Source organism: Pelobates fuscus, chromosome 7 (assembly GCF_036172605.1).
Source record: "Pelobates fuscus isolate aPelFus1 chromosome 7, aPelFus1.pri, whole genome shotgun sequence".
Taxonomy (NCBI): Eukaryota; Metazoa; Chordata; class Amphibia; order Anura; family Pelobatidae; genus Pelobates; species Pelobates fuscus.
Window position 1 is genome coordinate 80,170,631 of NC_086323.1, and position 13,898 is coordinate 80,184,528.

The window sequence follows — 13,898 nt, forward strand, 5'->3', positions numbered from 1 at the left end:
GAGCCGTTTGGATATGGGGCCCAGCGGGTGCAGCGACCTGATGCACGGGGGAAGCGGCCGATCTCCCGGCGCCGGGCTAGCTGCACGTAACGGACCTTCGGCGGCTCCGCAAACCCCCCCTATGGACCGGCGGGGGTTATCCCGGTCCCCACTGGGGAAGCCCCACTTGCAAGGGGGACATCTCCTGATGGACCAGCGACCACATGGCGCGCCTAAGATGGCCGCCGAGCCTGAAAGAAAGACCCTCACCGAGAGCCTAGAGATCCAGGCCTGGAGAGCGGACTTTGAGCACCAATTCAATATGGTGTGCCAAACCTTCTGGGAACGCATCCGCCAAAGTGCCCACGACACTGCTCTGCCTGCAAACCCAGGAATCCAAGCCCCTACCAAGGTGAGGCAACACCACCTTGAGCCAGGTACCCGCACAACGGGGATGCCCGCCAACAGCCCGCACAGACCACTGCGACCTCACAACCCGAAGATATCTCGGGCGAGCAACACATACCACATCCTGCAAACTAAGACTGGAGCTGACGGCGTGCGGGTGAGCGGGGGCCCTCCTCAGGGCAACACCACAACCCAAACCTCCAACTTCCTCATTTCAGGCCCTCCTCGGTTGAGAGCAACAAGGGGCAAGCCCCAGAGGTGCCAGCCACGTATGCGGGGAACAGCAACGCGGAAACCCAAGAGACATACAAAGACCCCTCGCATCACCCTGAAAAGGTCGAACCTGGACCACGATGGTCTCCAGGCTCGTGGCCCACAAGCACGCAACCCCGAGGCAGAAGAGAACTCCCGCCTCCAAAACGCCGCGGCCCCACACAGATGAGACGGCACCCAGGAGCGAGACCCGCACCTGAAAGAACATGGATGACAGGTCACCATACAGCCCGCTGCAACAGAGCTCCACTCACGGTACATGCAAAGAAAGTGGTGCTGCAAACCCAGCAGAGCCAGAGGAAAGCCATGCCACACAGAGCCCTACTGAACAATGGCAGAATCTACCCAACAGCCCTGCTCTAACACAGGCTAAGGCAATCGGCGGATTCAGGTACCACCCACCCGACCGGAATAGGCTGAAACAGGGCTTCACAGCAGGCTATTGGACACTCTGAACTCAGCATGGCAAATTCACACACGCAATAAGTTTGTCCTCTCTTGGTTTTGGCTGCCTCCGTCCACGGTGGGAGCAGTCCCAGTGGTTGTGCCCATGTTGGTTTTAACAAGTTTATAAGCTGTTTAACATGTCATATAATAGCTAGTGCACCTAGCACATAGAAAGGTTATCGTTTATTAGTATTTTCTTTAATTTTATTCTGCAGTGAACTTAAAAAGCATAATGTTTCACTCTGTTATGTTTCACTGCACTCAGCAGCCATGAGAGTAAGACCCATGGCGTCCAAGCAAAGTTACTGCCTCTCACATGTTATTTACACTATGCAAATCGTGCCTGATAGCTAGCAGGACCTTGAAACCAATACTATGACTCAAGCATCCTCAGGCACTCAAGACATTATCTTGTCAACCTATAAAAATGCTCAGTATAACTCGATTATTACATGTTAAAACAATAGCTGCGCCTAACTGTAGTATCACACGCACTCAAGCATGATGTTTTTCAATTTCTATTGTATTTCTATTGTTACTCTCGTTGCAATTGAATACCAGGCTAGATGGTAAACCCTAAGGGGAAAAATACATGACAAGTCCAGCATAGACCTGTACCCCTAGCCTATTGGTTAATCCTGTATTATATAAAAAAGAAAATGTGCACAGTATAACAAGCCACACTGTCGTTTAACACTGTTTATTGCTCTGATAGTACCAGCTATTGTGGTGGTGCAAATCTGTTCTGTTAACCCATGCACAACCTGAATAAAGAATTGAAAAAAAAACACTTATGGATCCTAATTTAGGCCAGCTATAACGAGTTAAATATATAATATGAGAGAAACCATTTAAGTGAAAATGTTTAAGCTGAATGTGAGCTGCCTGTTGATGGACATTGTATGTATATTATGAAGAATTAAAACTAATATATTTAGCTAAAAAAAACTCACTGAAGCATATTGGTTCAGGTTCCCAACCCTGCAAAGTGCACGTGATTGTTTCCTCCTGTTTTCCTGATTGACTGGTGTAGCCAGCAGTACAAGCCACAGACAACTTCTTCCCTACTTCCATGGGAAAATAAAACTTTTTGAAAATGTAAAAATACTGGGCAATCTTTCCATTCTCCACATTGGGCAAATCACAGCTTTCACCTGCAATGAAAGCACAGTTAATTCAGACGGATAGCAAATCAAAAACTCAGATGGATCATATATCATAATATCAAGGAACAGTTAAAACATTGCTCCAAGCATACACTGAAAAACACAAATTATTATTATTATTTTATTATTTATATAGCGCCAACAAATTCTATAGTGCTGTACAATGGGTGGACGAACAGACACGTAATTGTAACCCGACAAATGGACGTACAGGAACAAAGGGGTTGAGGGCCCTGCTCAATGAGCTTATATTCTAAAGGGAGTGGGGTAAAGTGACACAAAGGGTATAAGTAGGGGTATGAAGTAGGTTGCTAGAAATGTATTCGCTGAGAATTTAGTAGGTTATTTTTGACAGTTAAAACCAAAGAAAAACAAGTTGCCTGTGCTCTCTCCTTAATCCCTATGTATTTTTAAACAAATGGAGTTTTTTTTAGTTACCTCCAATGGCCATGAGAGGATAAGCCCACCTGCCAACGTCAAGGCAGACCCCCCCAGGTGGGTCCTAACTCTAACCATTCGCCTTGCTTACAAATGCAGAAAGAAGTCCTGCGCTCACTCCCATCACTACTGGGCGGCAGCAAAGACTACAGTACACATCAGCCCCAATATATAGTAAAAACCAAAGAAAAGCAAGTTGCCTGTGCTCTCTCCTTAATCCCTATGTATTTTTAAACAAATGGAGGTTTTTTAGTTACCTCCAATGGCCACCTGGGGGGGGGGGGAGGGGGTCTGCCTTGACGTTGGCAGGTGGGCTTATCCTCTCATGGCCATTGGAGGTAACTAAAAAAACTCAATGTTACAAATCGCTATTTGTAACTGGCCCTTTAAATGAGAAATTGCCCTGCTTCCCTGGATTGTGGAGAAGCATGTTTGCCAGCCTCCTGCCTCATGACTATGGCCCCTGGAAGATTGTGCCCCTGAAAACTTATTAACATTTATTGGGTGTGTATGGCCCTTTAAGAACCGTCTGGGGACATATTGTGACTTTGCTGAACAATGCCCCTTTAAGACTATGTCCCCAGACCGGTAAAATAACTTGTTCCTGGCTTTCCCCCACTTGGTTCAGTAAATAAGGCTTACTGAACCGAGTACCACACAGGCGGACCACCCAGAAGCTAAAGTGTGCAGGCAATTTACCTCCCAGGCTGTGAGGTTACTGCCGGTCAATTGCACGTGGCGGCGGCCATCTTGGTTTCCTCGAATGCGGTCAGCGGTGTATGCTAAAGATTCTGTGGAACTGAAATCGGCTACACATTTTGCCGAACACCGCTGACCCTTACCTTCTCCCATACGAAACTTGCAGCTCCAGAGACTAAGTCCCGTTCGAAATGGGACTTAGTCGTTTTTTCGCATGAAATTGACCGACCGCACAGCCCAAATCTATGGAACTGTTTTGGGCAGGAAATTGTGCTTGCGGTCGGTCATAAAGGACTTCCAGCTAACTTTTGATCCACTGGAGGGATTTGGCTGATTTTTGGAAGGGTTTATGTTTGATGTATGCTGAGTCTGAATATGCAACTTTTATTGAAATTGGATGTATGGTTTTAAAGTTACAGTGTGTGTGTAAAAACTGTATTTTTATTGTATGTAATAATTGGTTTAACTGTTTATCTGAGGGGAGGGAACCTGTGGGCTGTACTATGCTGTTATTGGTTAATTTCATCCTCCCCCTGGGAGTGTCCTGTGTGTACCTTATCCTAATAAAAAGCAGGCTGGGTGTTCCAGTCCTCAGACCTCTTCTGACCCTCAATACGTAGCCTTGTCTCGTTATTGGAGGGAACTGCTATATCACACTGGGGATTGCTATGCGCTGCATATTCCCCTGAGCTCTTAATCACTTAGCTCTTTTAAGAGCTTGTTCCGGATACGCTCTCCAGGAGGAGAGATCTTCCCCACACGTTCCTGAATGCTGAAGGTTCATTCCAGGGTGGACGGAAGACGGCGCGGCTCCAGTTAAGCTACGGCGGTTGTGGAGCCTGCGGTGGTTGTGGTGTCGTCTGCAGTGCTTGGAGTCCTCTGAGAGCGCTAGGAGCATCCATCAACGGAGGGTACTCGGTCGGGGTACACGGAGCTCCGTTACACTCAATTTGTTTAAAAATACATAGGGATTAAGGAGAGAGCGCATGTAACTTGTTTTCTTTGGTTTTTACTATATATTGGGGCTGATGTGTACTGTAGTCTTTGCTGCCGCCCAATAGTGATGGGAGTGAGCGCAGGACTTATCTTTCTGCATTTGTATTTATTTTTGACAGTTGCAGGAGAGGAGTCATGGGGGCAAGGAGGGTGAAAACCCGCTAACAGTTTAAATCATATGCTTTTCTGAACAAGTGTGTTTTCAAAGATTTTTTTGAAGGAGTGGAGACTGGGTGAAAGTGTAACGGAGAAGGAAATTGAGTTCCACAGAAATAGGGCAATCTTGGAGAAGTCTTGGAGGCGAGCATCAGATGTGTGAGTACAGTCAAAGGATAGGTGTAGGTCTTCGGCAGAGTGCAGGGGCCTTGACGGGACATATTTGTGTATTAGGGAGGATAGGTAGGTTGGATCAGCATTATGTAGGGACTTGTAAGCAAGCACCATAATCTTAAATTCAGCCCTATATCTAACTGGAAACCAATGTAGGGACTGGCAGAGAGGGGATTGCAGTAGTCAAGGTGAGAAAGAACAACGGCATGGACCAGCACCTTAACAGCGTCTGATGTTAAATAAGGGCGGATGCGAGCTATGTTTTTGGGATGGATGTGGCAGGAATTAGCGATTGACAGGACATGAGGGTTGAAGGAGAGGTCGGAGTCAGTCAAAGAGAACACCTAGGCAGTGAGCCTGCGAGGTAGAGGTGATGGTGGCGCTGTTGACTTGGAAGGAGGCAGACACGGGAGTTGCAACACTTGAGGGAGGAAAGACCAGAAGTTCTGTTTTGGACAGGTTGAGTTTAAGGAAGTGAGCAGCCATCCAGTTGGAAATCGCTGAGAGGCAGTCAGAGACACGAGTCAAGTTGGGTGGGGAGAGGTCAGGACAGGACAGGTAGATTTGTGTGTCATCTGCATATAAATGATAATGGAAGCCAAAGGAGCTGATAAATTTACCAAGGGAAGCAGTATAGATAGAGAACAGTAGTGGACCAAGGACAGAACCTTGGGGAACTCCAACAGAGAGGGGTTGGGGAGGAGAGGCAGAGCCGGAGAAAGAAACACTGAAATAGCACTGGGAGAGGTAGAAGGAGCACTAGGAGAGAGCAAGATCCCGTAGACCAAGATTACGGAGAATGAGAAGAAGCTGTTGATGATCAACAGTTTAAAAGGCAGCAGAAAGATCAAGGAGAATTAGGATAGAGTAATGGCCGCGAGATTTAGCAGCGATTAAATCGTTGGATACTTTGGTCACGGCTGTTTCAATAGAGTGACGAGCGCAGAATCCAGACTGAAGCGGGTCAAGCAGAGAGTTGGATTCAAGGAAGTCTGTCAATCTCGCATGCACAACTCTCTCAAGGATCTTGGCATTAGCAATATAGGGCAGTAGTTGGATGGGGAGTTGGGGTCAAGGTTGGGCTTTTTCAGAATCAGCGTTGCTGAAGGGTGAAGGAAATGTGCCGAAGGGAAGGGAGAAATTGAACATTTTAGTGAGAGGAAGAGCAAAAAAGGGAGACAGAGTGTGGATGAGATATGAGGGAATAGGATCGAGGGAACAGGTTGTGGGGCGGGAGGACAGGAGCAGAGCAGAAACCTCTCCAGTTGCAGTAGGTGCGAATGAGCATAGTACAGCGGAGGGAGTGGGGTTGGGTGATGTATTGTAAGGGGAGGGAGAGAGGTTAAAGATCTCTTCCTTGATTGTAGCAGAAATTTATATAGATGTTGTCAATTCTTAAAGGAGTGGGCTTAAATATGCAGACAGTGTGAACTTCAAAGGAAGTAAAGGATAGAGCAGGGGCAGGGAACATGCTCAAAGAAGAAGTAGAGGGGTGAAGAAAAGAGTGGATGGGATGGGAATAGAAAAATAAACTATAAGGGGGGGGGGATGATATCTTCAACACACAGAGAAGGACACATGGCATGTGCTACTCAAACAGAATCTACAGAGTCTACAAATCCTGTAGGTTATGAGGGAACATTCTAATTAAGCACAACCTTGGCTCTTTGGACTGTACTACAATTAAGTGAAGAAGGCCCACACCTCAGGGGAAAATATGTAATCCAACCAATAAAACAAATTCCCAATATAGCATTTGGTTTCTACCTATAGGCAGGAAACATGCTTTCACATTTTCTATTTTCCTCCATTGTCTTAATCTACGGGGACGAGGAAGAGGAGTCCTTGTGGCTCCATGTAATGGGTAACCTCAGCTACATTTAGTAAGCGTATTACTACTTCGTGAAGTCTTAGCTGGTTGAGAGGTTTGGTGCAGGAGCAGTGCTGCTGGGATATACAGAGAAGGACAATCTAAAAATTAACATTATAAACCACCTTCCGAAAGGTCTGTACACCAGGACATTCCCACCATATATGTGTAGTATACTCCATCTGGCGAAAGCAGAGCCAACATAAGTCTAACATGAGCAGCATCCTAGCATGTAATAAATATGGTGACTGCATAGTGGTGCATCCATTTTTTATACATGTTTCTTGTTTTCCACCCATGTATATTCTGCAGAGGGATGCCATGAGGATATGAAAGCCCATACTGGTTTCTACTTGTTTTGTGTGTCTCCCCTCTCTCCATGAGGCGCCAGGCCTGCAAATGTCAAGGCCTCTGACTTAGGTCAGCTTAGCAACACTTTGTGTCGCTCTTCTGAGCACTTGGCAGACTGGCCTAGATCTGCCAATTCTCTCTTGCAGTCTGCCTCTCTACCTCTAGACTCTTTTGAGCAGGGAGGGTGATTCTCGCCCTCCTGTTTATTTGCCAGTTGCCGAGTCCTCCTTGCTCAGTTGTACTGGGCCCAATACAACCAGTGTTCTCTTGCTATTGTTGACCTCCTGATACCTGACTTTTCTGCCTGACTCCCCATTTATAAACCCATGCTGTCTGGACTGATCCTTTGCTATTCTGTCTAGGTCTCTACCTTGCCTCTACTGGTTCTTTACTTTGGTTATATTATTGCTGCCGATTACCAACTACATTATCTGACAGAGCATATCTCTGTGAATTTCAGGGAATCTTCTTGTGTCTGTACGTTTGTATATGTGTACATGTTTGGATTTGTGAGCCAGAGGGCATCCACAACATGTTTTTTTAAGAGGACTTACTATTTCTGATGGCAGACAAATTATCCACATAAACATTATATTCACAAACAGAGAGTCTACACATATAATTTGGGTCAACTGAGAACCAACTGGGATCAAACGTATTACTGTATATTCCTTGCAAGCGTCCACAAGTTGCGTATTGAAGAATGTTCCCTAATTTGATACTTTTTAAAACATGGACACAATAGAATAGAAGTTTGTTTATTGGGCAAGCAACTACACTGACTGTGTACCAAACATTGAACCTTATTCAGAGGATCAGTTGTTCACAAACCCCCTTAGACATCAAAATGAAGACAGATAGATATTTGATCGCTTTCAAAGTGGAGACTGCAGTTCTACATCGAGAGGAAGACCATCCCACATTGTATGTCACAATAGTAATGTTATTATGTATTCTTTTCTTGAGAAGGAATACTACATTAACACAAATATTTTGGGGGTTATATACTAAAGACTGAATATGACATAACCAAAATTGTGAAACGCATTCTTGAAAATCTTAAATCTATTTATCAATCTTTTAGCAAAAACATATTTCACATGACACCTTTTATAATGTGAAGATAATGGTGGGTTCATTCTCTCAAGCTGAAATGGGTCCTAAATTAGGGATTATCGGTCTGGCCGATATTATCGCCGATATTCTGTATTTTTTGCAATATCGGTATCGGCAAATAGAGATTGCCATATATATATAGATCGGTATCGGCATATAGATATTGCCGATAATACATACCAGGACCGCCGGGCCCATAACAAGCACGGCGGTCCTGGAGGGCCAGCAGGAAACGCTTACTTACCTTCCCAGTAGCTCCCTTCAGCTCCCCGGTCTAAATCTCACGAGTCCCACAGAGATTTACACCGGGGAGCTGAAAGGAGCTGCCGGGAAGGTAAGTAAGCGCTTGCTGGGCCCCCACTGCACAGTTCATGGCATATCCCCCCTCCCTGGCCAAGTTAGAAGCAGGGAGGAAGGACTAAAAAAATAGTTAATATTTAAAAAATATATATTTTTTTTAAATGCCTCAACCCCCCCATTTTACACAAATTACATACCTACAGAAACACACACACACTCTGCATTCGTTATATACACACACTACACAAATTACACTGCATTCACTATCCACATACTACACAAACACACACACACTCTGCATTCATTATATACACACACTACATACACTGCATTCACTATACACATTGCATTCACTTTACGCACACTACACACACTGCACACACATACTACATTCACTATATACACACTACACAAACACACACACACTCTGCATTCATTATATACACACACTACACAAACACGCACTGCATTCATTATATACACACTACACAAATACAAACTGCATTCATTATATACACACTACACAAACACAGACAGCTCCCCTGTCTAAACACACTGCATCCACTACACATGGCATGTATATTTTGTGCATTTACCTTTAGAAATATTTTTTTTTTCAAAATGGTAAATGTACAGAATATCAGTAATTTATCGTCTATCGGCCTAAAAATTCACAGATTATCGGTATCGGTATCGGCTCTAAAAAATCAATATTGGTCGATCCCTATCCTAAATTTGGTCTTTCACCAGACTATCAAAAAACCCAGAATGTGATCCATATTTGAGGTAAATTCAATGTCTGATAAGTGACTGATTTTGGAGCTAATCATAGAATTTGACTCCAAATTGGCTTCAGGTAATACTTGACACTGTTTTAACACAAAAAGTGCATAATTCTTGGACAATTTTAAACCAATTTTTATTTGTATAAAATACAAACCTTTAAAGTGTGCAAAAATTGCATCATCAGTCAGTGTGTATACAAGTATTTAGTAAATAAAGAAGACTGTTCCAAAGTATTGTGTGAATTGTATCTGTGTAAATCTCCAAGCCAAATCAAGGCTGAGGATAATATACAACATTCTACAAAAGGAAACTAATGCTTGGCACAAATTGTCCTATAAAAAAAATAAACAACAATATGGAACAATAAAATCAAAACAATAATGCAAAATCGAAGGATTGAAGACATCAAACTCTCAATATGGTTTAGAGGAATACATAACCAAAGTCCAGAGTAAATCCTCAAATTAATCTGCTATATGCAATGTCCAGACCAAAGAGACTATGGGTGAAGAAATATCTTCAAAGAATGTGGTCACAAACCTCTCTACCTACCAGGCCTGTCCAACCTGCGCCCCCCATCCCCCCCCCCTCCCCCTGCTGAACTACAACTCCCATGATTCTTTCAATTAAACAGATAGCCAGGGAATCATGGGAGTTGTAGTTCAGCAACATCTGGGGGACCGCAGGTTGGACAGCCCTGAGGTCCTACACAGTCCTCTTAAACTGGTTCTGGTGTCAGTAAAAACATACAAAATAATCCACCAGGAAGATTTCCAGGTGTGTCTGGCATTCCAGAAATACCATAATAATTTTAGAAAATACTAAAGAGCAGGTAATTTGACAATATTTCTGCTCTCTTAAGCATTTTTTTTATACAAATATATGTAAATCATATGTGTAAATGGATAAATGTTTAATCTTTTTGAAGATATCCCTGAACAACAATGTACACCCAAAATGTTCTAGCTATGCTTCCTCTGTTTCTAATAATTGCTTTGCTATTTTTTAACCAAACAATGCGTTGTAGTAAACAACTGTGGAAGTGGAAGTAAATGAAGGGATTTAATAGATAATTATACAGTTTGAAGCAGGATTAAATAATAGGCTCTAGGTAGTGGGGTTATACGTTAATAAAGAATATTTTTTTTTATTTTCTCTCAATAAAATATAAGACTGAACAAATAGCATATCCAAAGATCAGATGGGAATGGAATTATAGACCAGATTAATAGTTTCTGTTGACGTGCTATGTATCACTTTATATTTATTAATAAATTGTAAAAAAATACTCAAAGCAACTAATCTTACCTTTGGAATTGCAGCACACACTGCATAGAAGTAAAAGCCAGAATATGTAACTAGCCATGTTTTTCTCTCATATGGCCTCAAATTATTGACAAACCTCTAAATCAACTTGTCTCTTTGCAAGGTTGGTTAACGATTTACAGAGGTTACACAGAAGTTTCTTCCTCGCAGTGTGATATGGTATGCTGGAGAGTACTATATATGCATCAGGGACAGAGGAAACCCTGTGTTATCTGTGTGCAGATTAACTAACACAAACACACACACACACACACTCGCTCTCTCTCGATTCTTTTAATCCTGGTGTCTAGTGGTTTGCTACTGGGATCAGTCTCTGCACTAATTGCACAGACTGCACAGATTGCTGAGATGATGTAACTACCTGCCTATTGGCATTAGTAGGAGTAGGAGCTGTGCAGTGAGAATACATTCTCAAATATTTGTATCATTACAGAAAAAAACACTGCTTCATCTGAACATTAGACAGGTTCTTTTCATAAGATCAGTCAAGAGTATAAAAAATAAAACAAATCCTCACTGCATGATAAACACAGTAATCATAGTCAACAAACTAGCCTCTTCTAAGCCTTGACAGCAAAGTCCAGCTAACAGTTATGTAATATATATATATATATACACATGTACAATTTTATCACATGACAGGAGGCTTCGTATTTTGCATAATCTTTCTTTACTAACTCCATAGCAGCAAAGAAAAGAGTGACATAAGAGGTGTAACGTATGACATAATTTCCTCTTTCTTTGCTGCTCCATCACAAGATAAGTACAGATTTGGTTTATCCTCTGTCCTTTCAATGTTTCTGTATTTCATTTCCATTTTGTCAACTACTGTTACTATTATTATATTGCTAATTATTTCCTATATTTCTGTTGGGGACTTTCCCTTCTGTCCTCAGAATCTTCCCCATAACCTGCCCATCTTGGAGTGGGCTTAGATGCCTCTTGTTCCATTTGGAACGACTTAGCAAAGGCCTTTTCCATGGACGCAGCTACTGCTGCCGCAATCATGGCCTGGAGGTCTGAGGGTAGGACAGCTCTTGGCAGGATCGTTCGCCATTCGCAGCCTAGCAAAGGAACGATCCAACTTTTGCATCCTGCTCCGGATGGACAAGGTCTCAGCGGTAAGATACATCAACCGACTCGGAGGCACCCGCTCTCAGGCACTAGTAGAACTCACGAAGGGAATCTTCGATTACTGCCTACCACGCAACATCACATTGTTGGCGGAACATCTTCCAGGGGAATCCAACATGACAGCAGATTGGTACTCACGCCACTGGCGGGACGCCAGCGACTGGCAATTAGACCCTCAGGTTTTCGAGATACTGGACGCACAAAGGGGTCCTTTCTCCCTGGATTTATTCGCCTCCCGCAACAACCATCAAACGAAAGACTTCTTCAGCTGGCTCCCAGACCCAGAGAGTCTGGCGACGGACGCTTTCCTACAACAATGGCCACAACACGGAGCCTACGCATTCCCGCCATTCTCGATGATAACGAGGGTTCTACACCGAATCCGGACACAGAGGGTGACACTGACCCTCATCACGCCACTGTGGCAGAGCCAGCCGTGGTTCCCAGAGCTCCTGGAACTGTCGAAGAAGGATCCCCTCCTCCTGCCAGATACTCCGACCATTTTCAGGAACCCGATGGGACAACCCCAACCACTGGTCAGGGAAGACAGGCTTCCTTTAGTGGCCTGGACTCTTTCAGGGGTTCCTGGCGAACCGAAGATTTATCGCAGGAAACTAGTGATCTCCTATGGGATTCATGGGCACCAGGAACAAGGAGGTGCTATTTATCAGCATGGCACTGCTGGACAACTTGGTGTCTGGGACGGAATCTCAATCCCTTTACGGCACCTATTCCCTGCATCATGAATTTCCTCACATCCCTATTCACAACAGGGAAATCGAACCGGTCCATCAACGTGGTACGTTCAGCCATCTCGGCGGCCCATACGCCGACTCAAGGAACACCAGTAGGCCAGAACCCGCTCATCTGTAGACTCCACCACGGCATGCGCCTCCGGCGCCCCCCGGAACCCAAATACTCTGGACTCTGTGACGTTGGCATAGTTCTACAGTTTTTACGGGACTGGCCTTCTAATGAAAATGTATCACTTCGCCAACTTATGGCGAAATTCACTTTCCTTCTCTGCCTAGTCTCCTTTCGTCGGGTCTCCGATGTATGCGCTTTCGACGCCGATGCATTTACCTTTTGTCCAGCGGGAGTAACCTTCCAGGTTTCTCAGCACACAAAGTCGGACTCTTCCTCCGTCTTCTATCCTTTTTTCCCCACAGAACCCCAACTCTGTGTGGTCTCTACTCTCCGTCAATACGTGGAAGCTACCGCGACGTTGCGGAATACTTCCAATCATCAACTTCTCATCTCCTACGTCCGCCCCTACGCTCCAGTCTCGGTCACTACGTTGGCCAGATGGTTTAGATGGCTCTTGGCCCTTGCCGAGATAGACCAAGGTTTTGGAGCACACTCAGTTCGAGGGGCCGCAGCCTCTTCTGCCTACGCGGCGGGGGCCTCCCTTCCAGATATTTTGCGAGCGGCGGACTGGACTAGGGAATCCACCTTTCGGAGGTTCTATTTCCATCCTCCATCTAATCCGGTTTTTGCTCTACTTTCTCAGCATTGAAATTGCAAAATACGAAGCCTCCTGTCATGTGATAAAATTGAAGATTATGCTAGCTTTAGGGACAGGAGGCGAGTATTTTCCCTCCCTACTCTCTCTCGCTCTTCCCTCCCTCTATTTCATGCATATTCTATCTCGTTATTCCTTTTATGACTGCTATGTTATCTATGATGAGTTTGTTGCACATTTAATTATATGCCATGTGGGTGGGATGTTAGTTAACATCGATAGTTGGGAGGAATGCATTCACTATATTTAATACTAGTTTTATCTTATCTTAAGGGGTAAACAGTTCATTGTTTTTACCCAACCAATATTGGAAGCTAATACCTCTTTACATTCTCGTTTCAGTTTAAACAGATGAAACAGGACATTAAAGACCACATTCAAGGTGTCATCATCGCCTTGCCAAGGAAGATCATCACTTTACTTCAATCAATCTTCCCTTGGAGTCTATCTGCTTATGTTTCGATTGTACATGTTTTGAGTTATCGTTAATGTTATTCTGCATTGTAACCTTGTGATGTCGCATGTTTTAAAGAGGAAATTATGTCATACGTTACACCTCTTATACTCTATACTGCATTGTGATTGGTTCTCAGTTATGTCACTCTTTTCTTTGCTGCTATGGAGTTAGTAAAGAAAGATTATGCAAAATACTCGCCTCCTGTCATTATTAAAATTAAGATTATCTGTACACTAAAGCTAGCATAGTCTTTAATTCCTTACAAAAAAAAAATTGCTATTCAATAACACTCTTTGTACT

General features: G+C 43.9%; 1 protein-coding gene across 1 annotated transcript in view; it reads right to left on the reverse strand.

Moving 5' to 3' along the window:
* The window catches only part of F13B (coagulation factor XIII B chain), a 59,821-nt gene extending 49,100 nt beyond the window's left edge, over positions 1–10,721 (reverse strand). Inside the window, exons 1-2 of the mRNA XM_063426123.1 lie at positions 10,468–10,721; positions 2,061–2,261 (exon numbers count right to left, since the gene is read on the reverse strand). Coding sequence (XP_063282193.1) covers positions 2,061–2,261; positions 10,468–10,525 — 259 coding nt within the window. The 5' untranslated portion in view covers positions 10,526–10,721. The remainder of the gene's footprint in view (positions 1–2,060; positions 2,262–10,467) is intronic.
* Between the last annotated feature and the right edge of the window lie 3,177 nt (positions 10,722–13,898).